The sequence below is a fragment of the Camelus dromedarius genome, chromosome 11 (genome assembly GCF_036321535.1).
Source record: "Camelus dromedarius isolate mCamDro1 chromosome 11, mCamDro1.pat, whole genome shotgun sequence".
NCBI lineage: Eukaryota > Metazoa > Chordata > Mammalia > Artiodactyla > Camelidae > Camelus > Camelus dromedarius.
The window spans coordinates 50,641,083-50,658,811 of NC_087446.1; the positions used below are offsets into that span (position 1 = coordinate 50,641,083).

The window sequence follows — 17,729 nt, forward strand, 5'->3', positions numbered from 1 at the left end:
GTGCAACCATCACCACCAATTTTAGAACATTTTCATCATCCCCGAAAGGAACCAGTACCCTTTAGTAGTCACTCCCTAACCTTCCTTTCCCTTAGCCCCTCTACTTTCTGTCTCTAGGGATTTGCCTGTTCTGGGCATTTCTGATGAGTAGAACCATTCAGTGTGCAGCCTTTTGTGATGGTCCTCTTTCATTTAGTGTGACGTTGTCAAGGCTCATCCATGGTGTAGCGTATTATCCGTACACCATTCCTTTTTGTGTTCACATAATACGCCATTGTTATAAATACACCACATTGCCTCTCCATCCATCAGTTGACATCTGGATTGTTCCCACTTTTTAGCTATGATGAATAATTCTGCTCTGAATGCTCATGGACAAGTTTTTTGTGTGAACACATGTTTTCAGTTCTCTTGAGAATATATCAAAAAATGGAATTGCTGGGAGATATTCTACTTTTAGCATTTTGAGGAGTTGTCAAAGTATTTTTTAAAGTGACTGCACCATTTTACATTCCCAGTAGTAATATATGAGGATTCCAGTCTCTCCACATCCTCATCAACACTTGTTATTACCAGGTTTACATATATATATATATATTTTTTTTTTTTACATATTTATATATCGTATATATTTGTCATCCTAGTTGGTATGAAGTGGTATGTGCTTTTGATTTCTGTTTCCCTGATGCCTACTGATGTTGACCATCTTTTCATGGGCTTATTTGCCATTCGTATGTCTTCTTTGGAGAAACATCTATTCAAATTCTCTGCCCATTTTAATTGTATTTGTCTTTTTTAAATTATTTTTTACATTTATTCTTTTTTTTAACATTTTTTTATTGAGTTATAGTCACTTTACAATGTTGTGTCAAAGCATTGTAGAGCACAATTTTTCAGCCACACATGAACATACATATATTCATTGTCATATTCCCTTTCGCTGTGAGCTACCACAAGAATTGTATTTGTCTTTGTGTTGTCAAGTTTTAAGTATTCTTTGTCTATTCTGGATAAAAGTCCCTTATTAGGGAAAATACTGCAAGTATTTTCACCCATTCTGTGGACTGTCTTCTTACTTTCTTGATGATGTCCTTGGAAGCACAAAAGTTTATAATTTTAATGAAGTTCCATTTACCTGATTTTTTTTCTTCTGTTGCTTGTACTTTTGGTGTCATTTCTTAGAAAGCATTTGTAATACAAAGTCGTGAAGGTTTTCTCAGTGTTCATCTTTTTAAAGTTAGAGTTTTAGATTTATGATTTGAGTTAATTTTTGTAAACAGTATAAGGTAAAGATTTAACTTTCTTTCCAAGTGTATATTCAGGTGTCCCAGCACCATTTTTGTAAAGATTATTTTTCCCCATTGGATTGTCTTGGCACCTTTGTCAAAAATTAATTGGCTATGTCTAAAAGTTTGTTTATGGACTCTCAATTCTTTGCTATCGATCTATTTGTCCTTTAGGCAAGTACCACACTATATTGATTACTGTAGTTTTGTTAGTGAGTTTTGAAATTAGAAACGTCATATCTTTGTTCTTTTTCAAGATTGTTTTGACTATTCTGGGTATCTTGCATTTCCATATTAATTTTGGGATCAGCTTGTTCATTTCTGCAAAAAAGCCAGAATTGCATTGAATCTATAGGTCATTTTGAGGACGACTGCCGTCTTAACAATAGTAAGGCTTCTGATCCATGAACACAGAACAGCTTTCCATTTATTTTAGGTCATCTTTAACATCTCTCAGTAGTATTTTATAGTTTTCAATACACAAGTTTCACACTTTTTTCTCAAATTTATTCTAAATATTTTATTCTTTTTGATGCTATTATAAATGAAATTATTTCCTTCATTTTATTTTCAGATTATTCATTGCTGTTGTATAGATATATAATTACTTTTTTATATATTGATTTGTGTCTTACAACTTTGGGGGACTGGCTTATTAATTCTAATTTTTTTTTGGTGGATTCCTTATGATTTCAATATACAATATCATGTCATCTGGAATAGAAATAATTTTCTTTCTTTCTTTCTAATCTAGAGGCTTTAATTTATTTTCTTTGTCTGGTTGCTTTGACTAGAACCTCTAGTACAATGTTGATCTTGGGAGGAAAGTATTCAGTCTGTCACCACTAAGTGTGATCTTTGCTCTAGGTTTTTCATAGACGTTCTTTGCCAAGTTGAGGAAGTTCTATTCCATTCCTCGTTTTTGTCCATTATTCTATTAATATGGCATATTACATGAGTTGATTTTTATATGTTGAGCTACCCTTGCATTCCTGGATACATCCCACTTGATTGTGGTCTGTTTTGTGTGTTACTGGATTTGATTTGCTTGTATTTTGTTGAGGATTTTTGCATTTATATTCATAAGAGATAGTAGTCTGTGGTTTTCTTGTGATGCCTTTTCTGGTTTTGGTATCAGTGTAACACTGGTCTCATAGAATGAATTGGAAAGTGTTCCCACCTCTTTATTTTCAGACAAGTTAGTGAAGTGTTGATTTTTTTTTTCTTTAAGTAGTTGATAGAACTCACAGCAAAGCCACGTGGGCCTTGCACTTCCCTGGGGGAAGTTTTTGGATTACTGAGTCAGTCACTGTACTTACTGTGGGGCTGTTCAAGTTTTCTATTTCTCCTTGAATTAGCTCCAGTCATTTATGTCCTTCTTGGAATGTATCCATTTCATCTAGATTATCTCATTTGTTGACCATATAATCATCCATGGTATTACCTTATATTCCTTTTTATTTTTGTAAAGTCAGTAGTAATGTCCCTCCTTTCATTTCTAATTTTAGCAATTTGAATCTTCTCTCTTTTTTTCTCCAATACTAGCTAAAAATTTGTCAATTGTGTTGATCTTTTCAAAGAACCAACTTTTCTTTTTTGTTGATTTTTCTCTGTTGTTCATCTGTTCGCTATTCCATTTATTTCTGCCTTTTGTATTTTGATTGGAATGTTTAATTCATTTACATTAATGTAATTTCTGATCAGGTTGAAGTTACATCTGCTATCTGTTTTCCATATGTCTTGTGTCTTTTTCCCCCCCATTCCTCTATAACTACCTTTTTTGTACAAAATAGGCATTTTCTAATATACCATTTTAATTTGTTGTTAATTTTACCTTTTTTCCTTCTTCTTCTCTTTTGGCATTTTCTTAAGTGGTTGCCCTGGAGATTATAACTGACATCTTGTTTTAAAGCAATCTAGTTCACATGAATGCCAGCTTAATTTCAATAGTACACAAAACCTTTGCTTTGGTGTCAGTCTTGTCCCTCGTCCTCGTGCTGTTATTGTCAGACAGATTACATCTTCATGCATTTATAAGCCTGTCCACACAGTTTCATAAGTATTGTTTTCTGCAGTTATCTTTTACATCAAATAGGAGAAAACAGTTACCTGTAAAACTATATTTATACTGTTTTATTTTTTCACTCATGTAGTCACCTCCACTAGTGCTCTTTATTTTTTCAGGTGAGTGTCCTTTCATTTACACCTGCCGGACTATCCTTAGTATTTCTTGTAGGGCCTGCCTGCTAGCAATGGATTCTTTCAGAGTGTCTTAATTTCTCCTTTAATTTTTCTGAAGAATTGCTTTGCTGGATGTAGAATACTCGGTGACCATCTTTTCCTTTTATCACTTGGATGATACCATCCCACTGCCTTCTGGCCTCCATGGTTTTTGATGAGACATCAACTGTTTGTCTTACTGAGGAGCCTTTGTGTATGCTGAGTCACTTTTCTCTTTCTGCTGCCAAGATTCTTTGCTCTTGTCTTTTGACACACTGAGTCTGATACGCCTGTGTTTGGATGTCTCTAAGTTCATTCTACGTGGAATTTGTTGAGCTACTGGGAAGTACAAATTAATGTTTTCATCCAATTTGGGAAGTTTTTCAGCCATTCTTTCTTTAAATATTCTTTCTGCCCCTTTTTTTTTCTCTCCTTCCTTCTTGCACTCCCATTATGTGTGTATTGATATTGTTGATGGTGTCCCACCCATCCCTGACACTGTGCTCATTTTTTGCCATTCCTTTTTCTTTCTGTTCCCACAGACTGGATAATCTCACTAGTTTTAAGTTAGCTGACTTTTTCTTCAACCAGTACATATCTACAGAGAAAACTCTGCAGTGAATTTTTCATTATAGTCATTTTCTTTGTATCTCTACAATTTCTTTTAAATAATTTTTATCTATTTATATTCTCTGTACAATGAGATGTTCACATACTTTAATTCTTTAGGCATGGTTTCTGTTAGTTCTTTGAACATATGTATAATTGCTTATTCATGTCTTTGTGTGGTAAATCCAGTGTCTGGACATCCTCAGGAAGTTTCTATTGATTGCTTTTTCCCCTGTGTTTTGGCCAAACTTTTCTGTTTCTTTGTATATCTTGTCATTTTCTGATGAAAACTGGGCATTTAAAATATTATAACGTGGCAGATCTGAAAGCCAGATTTTCCTCATCTTCAGGGTTTATTGCGGCTTCCGTTGTCATTGCTGCTGCTGCAATTTATTTAGTTACTTTCCTGAACAAATTCTGTAAAGTCTGTATTCTTTATCATGCATGGCCATGAGATCTGTATGTGTGCAGAAAGCCTGGTTATCATCATTGTAATAACGATTGGACAGTGATTTCTTTAAATGCCTGGGGCCAATCATTGTTTGAGCTGTTGCCAGGTGGCTCTGTGTTTGCATGTTGAGGGATGCCCTCAGCAGCAGCAGGCATCTACAGCTCTTCCGTAACAGCTCTTCCGTAGCCTTTACTTCTTACTTATGCGGAACCTCAAGGTCAGCCAGAGTTGAAGGCTTAAGGTTTTCTCAGGTCTCTCCTTGGCGTGTGCCACACATGCGTATGGCCTTCTACAATTCCCAGAATTTTTTGGAGCTTTTTAACTCTACCTCCACCCCTAGAACGTCTCATTACTGAATTTTGCCTTCTAAGTTTTCTAGTCAGAATCTAGTTAGTCTCTACTGGTATCACTGCCTCAGGCAATTGTAATGTTAAATAATTTCTGCTAATTGTTTTTAACAGACACTCTGGGGACAGGGCTGTTTGCACAGCATGAGTTTGAGATAGGTCAAATAGTAACAGTTCACTGGGGATGGGTTTTTTTGTACTACTTCAAACCGCTTCTGCCCCTTTAGTGGCTGTTAGGCTGCGTTGATTGTGAGACTGTTGCTTTTAAAGGCCACCATTTAGGTGAGGATATGGGGATGGCGACAGATCAAGTTATAATGCCACAAAGCTCAGTATCTTTATGGAGATTTAGCTTTTTTCCCTTACATAAACACTCCTTGGATTGCTGGAAGCCTTTGTTTAAGTTCCAGAGCTCTACAGAGGTTAATTTTGACAAATTTTGCCAGTGTCATTGCTTTTTAGAGGAGCAAGTTTTCCAGGATCTTTACTCAGTAAATCTAGAAGTGTATCCCATGCGCATTTGTTTTTAACTGAATTATTTGCAAGGCTAACTAATCCTACAGCTCCAGCCCCATTCACGTAAGAGTCTATCTGCATGGCTTCTCCTACAGGGAGCAGTGTGCAACCTGTTGTCAGTTCGCTGTTTTTTTTCTTATTAATTTGTAGACTACAATTTTTTAGAACAACTCTCATGAATAGCCCTTGGTCATTTTTACATGTTGCAAAACTTCTACTAGTCTGTGGCTATTTTTTTTTTTCCTCTCTGTGGTGTTTTAATGAAGTTATCACTTTTAAGGATTTTCAGTGTATCGATATTTTCCTTTATGATTTATGCTTTTTTGTTTTCCATTAGTAGAATTTCTCCTTACCCCCAGGTTATCTAGAAAATCTACTTTTTTTGATAAGTTGGTACTGTTGCATTTTTATTTTCTACCTGGAATTGGTTTGTACATGATAGGATTTAGGGGTTCAGTTTCACCTTTTTTTGTATGGGTATTCCATTCCCTGTTTGTTGAAATGTCAGTTCTCACCTTACTGATTTGTTGGGCCAACTCTGCCTGTTTCATGTCAGTGTTGGGGGATGCAGAGGTCTTTTTCTGAACTCTTGATTTTGCCCTCTAGGTCGGTTTTTCTTAATCCATCCCCACAGCGCCTTGTTCTTTAGGAGCGTCTTGACCCTTCTGAGCCCTTTGCTCGTCTATTGAATTTACAGCTCAAATAAGAGAGAAATGACATCTTCAAATATTGATTCTTCCAAATTATGAGCGTGATAATGTACCCATTTATGCAGGTCTTCTTCACTCTTTCAGAACAGTTTTATCATTTTTCTCCATATAAATTTCATACATTTTGAATTAGATTTATTCCTAGGCTCTTCATATTTTTTAAGCTATTGAAAAATGGTATTTTAAAAAATTAATTCCTCATTGTTGCAGATCTTTCGAGACCCAGTTTCTTCTTGTGACCCTGTATATATGTTGTATACTGACTTTGTGTCCTGCAAACTTACTAAACTCACTTAGTCTCATAATTTATCTGCAGGCTCTACTGAGTTGTCCGGTGTCGACAATTATGGAATCTGTTAGGGAGAGCAGGTTTTCTTCTTCATTGCCATTCCTTCTATCTTTATTTTTCTTGACTTACTGCGCTGGCAGGGACCGCCACTGCAGAGAAGTGGGGATAGCAGGACCCATCGTCTTGTTTCTGATCTAAAGGAAGTACTTTCAACAGTTTACTGTTAAGTATAATTTTTTATAGGTTTTATGTAGCAAGATTTTATCAGGTTAATGAAGTTCATTTCTATTCCTAGTTTTACAAGAATTTAGTTTTCTTATGAAGAGATGTTGGATTTTTATCCTGCTGGTGAAAAGTCCTGTTCATTAAAGTTCTTTTAAATTAAATTTTATTTTTCTCTGTTCTTTAGCAAAGAAGTCTGTGATCCTGATATTGGCGGCAAGATCATAATGTGTCCTCAGTGTGACAGGCTGTGTCCATTCTGGAAGCTCAATGCTACTTGCGAGTCCTCAAAGGTATTTTTTTCCCAAACATTTTCAAGTAATGAAAGATTTTTATTCTAATAACTTTAGCACAACATAGTGATTAAATTTTTTCCTCTGAGGAATTTAGAAAGGTAATTATCAACTGAGATATGAAAGATAGATTTGAAAAGATAGATATGAAATGCATGTGTTTATTCCTCTTTTAAAAACAACAAATTGAAATTAAAAGGCTTATCTAAAATCGCCTGGAGGGTCAGTGAGGAACTGTGGAATTGAAACTATTTGAGTATTTCAAATAATCAAAGCAGAAATCTCAAACCCGTCTTATCTCATAAGTACTATTTAATAGGTTTACTATTGTAAGTATTTTCCTTAATTCGGGTGGATGGAAACCTGAAATTTGTACTGTGTTTTCCCTCTTTGAAAGCGTGCTGAAACTCTGCATGGATTTTTAAAGATGCTGCTGGTCAGATTTAGACTGAATTTATAAATATGCGTAAGAAAGCTTTTGTCTACAAATGATAACAGTTATTCACTTTGTCTCAGAAATGTTCCCACAAAACACATCTGGTTCCCCTTAAACATGCAGATGGCCTTGAGCTAGAGGACTTCTTGGAATCCAGGAGGTTTAGGAAAAAGCACTGAGACTGGAGGGAGCTTACTGAAAGGCACGCCAGAAACTCCAGACAGGAAGAAAGGTAGCCCGCTTGGTTCAGAGTTTTCCTGACAACTTTGACATACGTGGTAGACACCCTTGTCCTGATCTTTCTTCGTCCCCTAGTTCTGCCATGAAAGTTGAGGAATCTCTCTATGACCTCAGCGTATCAGAAGCTCAATCCATGTAAGTCTTACATTTTAACTGGATACACTGCTATTACAGTGGTGCCACTTCGTGGTTTATGCTTAGCAAAATTCTTGGACTGTATTATCACTTTCGACACAAAAAACAATCCTGTGAGACAGGCAGAAGAGGTGTTACCTCCATTTTACAGATTAAAACACTGAGATCTGAGAGATGAAATAATCTGCTCAAGGTCGCCCACCTGGTAACTGACAGAGTCAGAGGCTGACAGCAAATCGGCATTCCTTGCCATTACCGTGTTCCTTGTCAGCTGACTGAACCAGCGTGCTGCCTGGGGCCGTCGTGACCACGGCTGGCTTTCCCTCTCTGCCATCCTGCCGAGGAGGCAAGCTCAGCCTCTCACCGAGAAAGCTCCCTGCTTATCTTCTCTCCTACTTCTGGCCTCCATGTTGCTTCTGAGGCACGTAGAGCAGAAAGGTCGACCACCTTATTCTTTCTCTTGGTTCCTTGATTCTTACACATGTGGCAAACACGGTGACTCCATCCAGGCCCCCTAACTCCCTTTCATCAGAGTGCAGGGCATACCTCTCGTCTTGAGTCTGGCAGCTGGGAGGAACTTGGCATTGGCAGTAAACCCTCTTTTTTCTTGTGGCTCCTGTTTTTCTCTCCAGCACTGAGAGATGTGCTTCCAGTTTTTGGTTTTCTTTTCTTTTTCTTTTTCCTCTCAGCCTAATAGGGTGAAGAAATCACAAGTAGGATTGTTTCTTTCTGGAGTGGGTGGGTAGACGTATCAGGGCAAGAAGGGAGGTATCGAGTAGAGAGAGGCTTGCACTGATGCCTTAAAGAGTAACACTGGATAGAATCCTCAGTAAATTACGACATGCAGAACTGTGTCTCATAGGACTTTTCTTATAATAATTTTCAATGAGGGCTGAGGCATGACATTAAATGACGACTTAGGAAAGATGGTTCCGTGAGAGTCCAAGCTGCAAGATTTGAAGTCTGTGTTCCGTGGAGTCCCAGGGCTGAAGGAATAGGTGGGGAGCATTGCTCCCAAGAGAGGTCACTTGTGTGTTAATTTTGTCTTCCTTGAGCTGGAGTTTTGAGAGGAATAATTGGATGACAGACAATCTGGGACTGTGCTTTCTGCCCAGGATATAAGTGGAAGTTTGAGCGGCATCTGTATGCTTTGGAAATAGAATGTATGAGAAGATGGGTAGATGGATATTATTTTACAAAAATAACTTAACTAATATTTTACATAGATGAATGTTTACTCATTTTACATCAGTGTAAAGTTTACCTTAAAAAAGTAGTTTTCCTTAGAATCAGCTTTGAATTTTCTTTAACATTGAAAAGTTTGCTTTTTTTTTTTTTTTTTAGCCTATAGCTTCTTTTTCTACCATGTGATCTTTACTTTTTATATGATCTAGCATAAAGTTGATATTTTGTTTGCTACTTTTTTCCATTAACTTTATGGACTATTTTAGGAGATACAAAAATGCTCACTCATGAAAAATTGGCACCTAATTGAAAGATTTTTCCAGGCATTTGTAGAGGGAGATAGACTATTTGTACACTAACAAAAAGATGAAACTTAGCAGAACTAGTAAACAGAGTATGTCATGTATTCATCAGTTGACAAATAAAATCACACAACGTGAGAGTTGTGGGTTAAGTTTTATTTGGGGCAAAATGAGAACTCTAGCCCGGGAGACAGCATCTCAGATAGCTCTGAGGAGCTGCCCTGAAGAGGTGGGGGGAACTCAGTATAATATATGATTTTAGTGAAGTGGGGGTGCATACAGTTAAGCACACATTTAGACAGAGGCTTGCTGCTGGTCACCAGGAGCAGATGTCACCTTTAATAATTTTAGTGCTTTTCTAGATATGAGGAGACAGAAGAATTTGGGCTTATAAAATCTTCTCCTGAAAATATCTAACTGAAGGCACGTTCTGCCAGCTTTCCCAGAGCACAGAGCGCCTCATTCCTGACCTCCACCCTGAACACCTTTCAGGGTGTTGGAGGTCAGAGGCTGCAGCGGCTCGTGATTTAATCCAAGCAGAGGTAGAAGGCAAGTGCCAGCATGATCCAGTCCTTGTAGGGGGGCAGATGGCAAGTGCTGGTTTGTAGTTGGCACATTCATGATCACTGCCGTCTTTGCAAAGTCAAGAAAAGCGCCCGTGCACCCTTATTCTAATGGAAGTGTCTGTCAGTGATGGGAGAAAACTCATCACTGGATTTGAGGGAAAGAGAGCTTTTCAGGGAGAGAGCCATCTCAAAACAAACCCCAGCTTCGTGAAGAGGAGGAATTCAGGAACTTACCCTCTGACCAGGGTGGGATGATAAGGTACAAATCGTAAATCGAAAAGTTGCTTGGAGTTGATTGTATTCATCAAGCCATTCTATTTCCTCAGATTCACCATGATAGTCTGTAAAAAGAGGCTGTTATTCAAAAGCCTGTGAGAGGCTTTAAACCGAGTGGAATCTTAGCAGCTGTGCCTGTTTCTGTATCATGATATGGAAAGATTCCTTTGGAAAATGTACTCTGGTAAATACAACAAAGGCTGCTTGCTTTCAAGAAAATAAGAAATCCCATCTGTCAGTGTGTAGTAGATACGCTGGTTGTCAAACTAGGAAACAGCTTTAAAAGAAATTCCCAGACTGTAGCACATACAAGGCGTTGCGTATTTGCTGAACTCTAGTAAGTGAAGGACGTGATTCATTTATATGTCATTATTGTGTTTTCCAGAAATTGTGCATCTTTGACAGTTTTGGAACCCTAGTCTTTGCAGTATTTATGGGGGTCTGGGGTAAGTTATGTTCATTTTTTTCAGTTTTCTTTCACCTTTTAACCAAAAATAAGCAAACAAGCCCTAAGATCATACAAGCACCTAACTCAATAGCATTGTATAGTTTTATTTAGGTTGTCAAAGTAACCCACTTTTAGTACTTTGAATTGCCCGGCTTGGTCTGTGGGGCTTGACTGGCCTGGCTCATCTTGCTGCACGCGGTCACTCATCCCCCAGGGGGCTGGCCCAGCATTCTCCACAGGGGGGTTTTAGGGCTCCAAAGAGAAGCAAGACAGGAGGAGCCCCAGTGTGCAGACATCTTTTAAGCCTGCGACTGCATCAAGTTTGCAAAATTCCCATCAACCAAAACAAATCATGGTCAACCCAACAATAGGAGGTGGGGGGACTGCCCAAGGGCTTGGATGCAGGAAGGCCATGTTTATTGGGAACCATGATTGGAACAGCCCCCATAGCTGTGATCCAACCTAACTTTCGTGGGGTTGGGGTTCGGGAAAAGCAGCAACACGAGGATTCCAGGTAAGCTTTCTTCTTTATACACGTCTATATGAGTGAATAGTTAATAAGTGTGTGCAGCTACTCTCATAATAACATTCTGTTTAATACATAGAACAGATAGGATCCTAAAGAATGTAATTTGTATATAGAAGCTTTAATTCTATGTTTATAGGATTTACTTTGAAGAGCATCATTAATGTAATAAGGCAATAATCATCTTCTTTAAATGCAGACTTTTACATGTTTAACTGATGTAAATGTCCTACCACTGAAGAAAAAATTTCCAGGTTCAAAGATAGATGCATTTCCAATTTCACTGTGTGAGTCAAGGGGAAAATAGAGTTCAGGGTGTGGCTAGGTCGGGGAAGAAACAGAACCAAGTGTCTTATTTTGGAGAAGACAAGACATCAACCCTCACAACACGTATGGATAACCGGTCTTTCTAGGTGTCCTTGATGGGATTTCTCTTCTGCAGTGGTTATGCCCAGGAAGGGTCCCCAAATGAATCACAGAACAGACAGGCCAATTATTTTGGACACTTTTAAGAGATTATCAGTTGCCACTCCTGCACGGAGTAAACTGTAAGATGGCCAAACTTACCTAACAAGTCACAGTGTCATTCAGACATTTAGCATGCTTTGGCTGAGGACAAAACACTAGCTAATATTTGCCACACTGAAGAATAAAGATCAAGTCTAAAAACTAATATCCTTTGTACTCCTCCATTGTAAAATACATCATTCTTTTTTTTTAATCTCCAGTAAGAGCGCGGGTGCCGATCACACGGGCGAGATGTTTAACTACTGTCTAAACCTCAGTCTTCGCTCTTATTCAGTCTAGAACACCTGCACACATCTATTGAACCCCATATACCAATGGATGCTGACAGCCCTAATTTAAAAAAATACTTTTTAAATAAAACAAAAAACATTAACTTTGACACTGAAAAAGACAGATCTCAAATTTCCTAGCCGATCTTGCTTTCTGTGATCATTAACTACATCATGTTTATAGAACTGCCAGGCGTAATGAGCTAGTGATTTTATTTCATCGGATTTTAGAATGCAGAAAACATTTCGGCCCCGCTCATAGCACCATATGTGTATCTTCAAGGATATGTACGTATGATGATGACTTTATTTTAAGTACCTTATATTGCTTTTCTTGTTACCTCTGCCTTATGAGAGCTACTGCTGTGAACCTCATTAAGGAAAGCCTGAAATTGCAAAACTGAAATTTTTCATACCACTGTCATCCCATAGCACCTCTTTTGCACCTAGACGTTTGTGGCAGAGTGTTTTTCTGCTCCCTAGAAATGATCAAAGTTGAAGGGGGAAAAAAACCTCTTCTAATAAATATAGTCCACATCGCACACTTTATCTGAACAATGGCCACCTTTTTAGCCCACACCAATCCATCTTCTCATACTGACTCAGAGTCCTCACCACCGACAACCCACCGCTGAAGTCAGGGTTCTCAGCACACGTTCTCTCCCCTCCCCATTCCTTGTTGTTTCTGACCTACTTTTGTCCGATGCTTCCTGCCAGCCTCTTCACTGCCTGACTGCAGTTTTTAATTTTTACCTTTGTGTTCTAGGCTGGGCCTAGTGATTTCCAGAAAAACGCCAGACACCTGGCTCGTCAGGAGGGGGGGAGGATTTCAGGAAGCAATTACCCTAAGTCACCTGCAGATCAGTAAATGGCTGTTGCAGCCAGCCATTCCTTCTAGATCTCTCCCGCGCCAGCTGCATCCACCCTAGCAAAATAGCATAGCTCCTCCAACCACCTCTGCCTCCATTCATCTGGGTTTCTGATTTCAGTGACGCTCAGATGCCGCTGATGGGCATTTTTTTTTAATAGATATATATATATTTTTTCATTGAAGTATTGTCAGTTACCATGTGTCAGTTTCTGGTGTACAGCACAGTGTTCCAGTCATACATACATATATATGACTTCATTTTCACATTCTTTTTCATTAAAGGTTATTACGAGATATTGAATATAGTTCCCTGTGCTATACAGAAGAAATTTATTTTTTAATCTATTTTTATATATGGTAGTTAATATTTGCAAATGTTGAACTCTGATGGGCATTTTTAAAGCCACATCTGGAACCCTTGCTGCAGGAGAGTCTGACAAATGTGTTTTCAACCTCGTAGCCTTTTGGTTAGGAAGCTGGAATAAAGGCTGAGCTGGGTCATCTACCTTGTCTGCCTTTGTGAGTAAAGAGGTCTGGAGAGTCTCAAGGCCCGATGAAATGTCCCAGCCCTTCAGCAGCAAACTCTTAAAGCAACCAGAACGCTCCCATCTACCAGAGTGTGCCTTGGACTTATGCTGGACATAACCAGCAACGCCGTCTATGGGCATCGTCTTCATCTGATGCATACTTTCTTTAGATGTCTAATGTCCTGATTAAGAGGACAAGCTGATTTGGATTCCCAAGGTCGCAGGCAGCCTTCTGCCTGCCTTTGGTGTATATATGCTCATAGAACAGTCCTCTCTCCGATTAGCTAGAGCTGCATGGTGTGTGGTTTGCCAGAGAACGTGGGTGCAGTGCTCCCCACTGGAGTCCTCCCAGTTGTTTTGCTGCAGGAAGAGAGAGAGCAAAAGAAACAGAACAGGAAATTCCTGTCCAGCCTCAGACACAGTCACCCCTGGCCCCAGGGCTCTCGCTGTGGGACACACAGCATTGTAAGTCGCGGCGATGTGGCCCCGGCGTACTCCAAGACATGGCGCGGTTGTACTGGGCTATCAGTGTCTTTCATGGACCCTGCAAAGTTTTCAGCTTTGTAGAATGGGGAACTAAGAAACTCCCACCCATGCCTGTAGCGCCCAGGGTTTGCACCCTTACGGGTTTTGAGGATCTGCTGGCAGCTCATTCTTTTTCACCAGGTCATTTCTCGCTTACATGGCACTCCTCTGACTTCCTCATCAGAACTGCTCCTTCTTAAGTTCAGGACTTAGTAAAAGATGCCATTTTTTACCCTGTATGTCCAAGTTCAGGGCGGAGGAGGAAGGGAACACAGATTAGAATTACTATATTGCTTTTTTTGTCTTCATAAGCCATCTCCTGTTGCTGGATAGACACTGAGCCAATGAATGGCAGTTACACTCCCAATTTGAAAGATGAGGAAAATAACACTCAGGGAGAGGAGGCAAATTACCTGAGGCTCCAAAGACAAAAAGGGGATGAGCACAGAATAAGAGCCGTGCCAATGATTTGGCTGTCATCAGCCCTTAGGTCAGTGAGAAAATGCCATGTGTAGTAATAAAGTCACAGCGTGCTTTTCGAGGGATGCAGACGTACTTATTTTTATTGATATAATTGCAGTGTTTTATCTGGGACTCTGAAAAATAGAAACGGGTTAGAAAATGCTGGTTTCTCATCTTTGGTCCTACGTCCCCCTCACAGATACGGACCCTTCCTTCTGTAGCAGGAATAAGACAGCCCCAGCCTTCCCACCGCACGAGCTCAGTCCTGTCGTCTCGTCCCTGCCCACCTGTTGGTGCTATAGCACAGCTCAACTTTCACGTCCCGCATCACAGATTCTTGTAAAACAATGAAAGGAAGCTGCTTTTTTACATGAAGTGCAGTAATTTTCTTAGCAGAGAAGGAAACTGAGGATTTTCTTCATTGAAAATCAATACAAATTTCAAGAACACCTGTATTTCTAATACCTAGATCAAAATGACAAAATCTGGAGGGATTACGGAAACACAAGGAAGATACTCAAAGTGGCTTAAAGAGCTTCTTCCAGGCTGGGCTCGTCAAGAGACTGTTAATAGACAGAGACCGTCTTCTCACCCGTCGTCCCTCTCCTTAGGTTGGAAAGGACCAGTGTTTCCCCTGGTGTGCGGTCCTGGTGCTTAAAGTGACTTGTGGGGTGGGGCGGTGCACACGGCGCTTCCTTCAGTCTGTCCGTCCTGAATAACCCCCAGCAGTCAAGGGGCAAGAGCTGCTACAACCTCACTAACCAGCCATCACATTCTCCAGGGTATATCCTCATCTCAGCTCATCCCGGCCCAAGTGATGGGCAGAGCAGAGTGGTGGCTAGAGGTCTGTCATGCAGAGCAGAGAGCAGCTGGAGTCAGCTGGGCCCCCTGGGTGGCTAGGAGTCCCACGTGGAATTCCCAGGACTTCCCACAGCTCATTCATTCAGCTAACACTTCTCCAGCATGTGTGCTGTGCTGGTGCTTCCTCTGTGAACAGAACCAAATCCCTGCCCTCATGAAGGTGGCGTTCTAGTGGACATGAGAAATGACACACGCAGAAGCAGATCCAGGTCAGGACGCATGAGTGCTGTCTATTTCGGAGCACACAAGGTGAGGTCAGCATAAAGGATAAAGCCTGCCCTTTGGGGAGGAACGTGTGATACAGGAAAATGTGGGGGAGAGGATGGCCGTATCCCAGGTCTCAGCTGGGCCCCTGGGATGTGCCTTACCAAGTGTGGGTCCTTGGCTTCGCACAGGAAGAAATTCAAGAGCGAGCCACAGTTCAGAAAAGGTAGATTTATTCAGAGAGATACACACTGCATAGACAGAGTGCAGGCTGTCTCAGAAGGCAAGAGAAAGGCCACAAGCTTGGGAGTTGGGTGCTCCAGTTTAAAGTAAAAGTAGATACACACTCTGTAGACTGAGTGCGGGCATCTCCCTAGAAGGGAGAGCAGCCACGAGGCGTGGGGCTGTAAGTTTTTATGGGCTTGGTAACTTCATATGCTGGCAAGTGGGAGGAATATTCCAACCACTTTGGGGCAGGCGCTGGGGTTCCCAGGAATTGGGTCACCACTCACCCTTTGACCTTGCATGGTCAGCCTTGGAACCGTCCTGGCACCCGTGGGAGTGCCATTTAGCATCCTGTTGTGTTTCAGTGAGTGTATATTGAAGCTCAAGGTCTACTGGGAGTCAGATCTTCCACCATCTTGGTGCTAATTGCTGTGTCCTTTTAATGGCCGTGCCCGGCCCCCTTCCCTCCTGTCTCATGAAGGAGCACTGCACTGGTTTCATAGTTGCAGAGCAGGGGACAGAGTGGAAAGAACTTCATGGGTGGAGGATGGAAGGCAGTGTCAGCAGTAGAATTCTCAAGTCAATTGAAAAGTAAGGGTCTTCTGTTGGATGGGGGTGCCTAGTGTCACAGGAAGGAGCTGTGAGCCTCGGGGACTTCAGTGAGTGGGTGGCGCACTGTGTATAATGTGCTGCTTCCTAGGCGGCCTGAGGACATTTGGCTTATAGGTGGGGCCTCTTTGGGGGTTTTCTGCACGTGAGGCTAACGTGGGTCATGTGGGGAGCAGGACCGGCCAGTCACAGCTTGGTCCACCGTCACCTAGTGCCCTCAAGGCTTTCAGCCCATGGATGCGTCACCCCCCCCCCCCCGATGGGGCCAAGGGCGCAAGTGGCGGGCAGCTTCTCAGTGGTGGAGGCATTGCTCTCCAGACCCCGCGCTCAACAGCATGGGCCCCTGGCATTGGCTGCGGTCTTGGCAAGATGAGGCTGTGGGGTTGCTGAGCTCATGAGACGTGGGTGCCATGCTTCCATTCTCACCAAGAGCTCATTTTTGAGGGTTTTATTTATGGTCAGGGAGCCACAAATACTCCCTTACTCATAGACATAGAACAGGCTCTTTCAATGAGGAAAGGGCACACAGGAGGAGAAAGAGGACCGTCCAGAGAGCAGGAGAAGCCAGATCAGCCCTGCCATCAGGGGTCTGACAGGCGAGCCAGCTCAGTTTCTCTTACGAGTTGTTTACTTGGAGGATCTGGGGCATTTAGGTGACCTGAGAGTGTCGGGAAATAATACCCAAGGGCTTTGTAGATTTCCCGGTCCAGCATTAACTCATCCCACTGTAGCTGTTGTGCAAGGAGACGGAACTTGGTGGACAACAGGCCATGGCCTCTGCTCCCTGGTGGAGCCAGGAGATCACAATGTTCAGTACAACTGCAGGGGCATCATTTCTATGTCAAGAGGCCAGATGGACTTACATAGCTCTCATACTGGATTTCAAAGTTGCAGAGGGGGACTAGATTCCGTCCAGCTCCCGAGCCAAGGAGGAGACCAGAAGTGGCCTCCCCCACTAACTGTGAGCTCTTGGCCTCCACTGGCAGCAGCATCTATAGCAAAAAGCTGGGCTGCCACCTGTGTTTCCTTGTAAACATCCGAGTAGCCACAGCAATGGCCTCGGGAGGGCTGGTGTGCCCATGGAGGCGGTGTGTGGGACCAAGGGAGGAATGCCAGGGTCAGACACCGGGCGGGCAGGCAGTGATGACATCTAAGCAGGGCAGGTGCCACGGGACCGAGCCAAGGGGAGGTTTGGAGCAGGGAGCGTGGGCAGTGCCATGTCATTCGTAAGAAGATGAATTGGTTTGATTCCTGATCCCAACCTTAATCTTGGGCAAATGTTTGAAGCTTTCTGTGCCTCTGTTTCTTGGTGTCCCAGATGGGGACAGTAACAGCAGTGACCTCCGAGGGTCAGGAGGGCCTTTGTAGATGTTATGTCATTAAGCTCACAACGGCCTATGAGGAAGGTCCTAGTCCCCCATTTTACACATGGCAGACAGGCTCAGAAAGCTGAAGCCTCTTAACCAGTAATCACACAGCTAAAAATGCTCAGAACCAGCATTTGAACTTGGTTACAGTGTCCAGATTATTTCTACTCTCACTCAGTATCGTTGGAAAATTAGTAAAGTCAGAACAAACACTGCCGGGAAGC

At 41.5% G+C, this 17,729-nt stretch overlaps 1 protein-coding gene across 3 annotated transcripts in view; it reads left to right on the forward strand.

The window, feature by feature from the left end:
- ANO6 (anoctamin 6) overlaps positions 1–17,729 on the forward strand; it is a 278,097-nt gene that overhangs the window by 223,551 nt on the left and 36,817 nt on the right. For all 3 annotated transcript variants that reach the window (XM_064491795.1, XM_031462717.2, XM_010989569.3), the window contains 2 exons: positions 6,838–6,943; positions 10,469–10,529. In XM_064491795.1, coding sequence (XP_064347865.1) covers positions 6,838–6,943; positions 10,469–10,529 — 167 coding nt within the window. The remainder of the gene's footprint in view (positions 1–6,837; positions 6,944–10,468; positions 10,530–17,729) is intronic.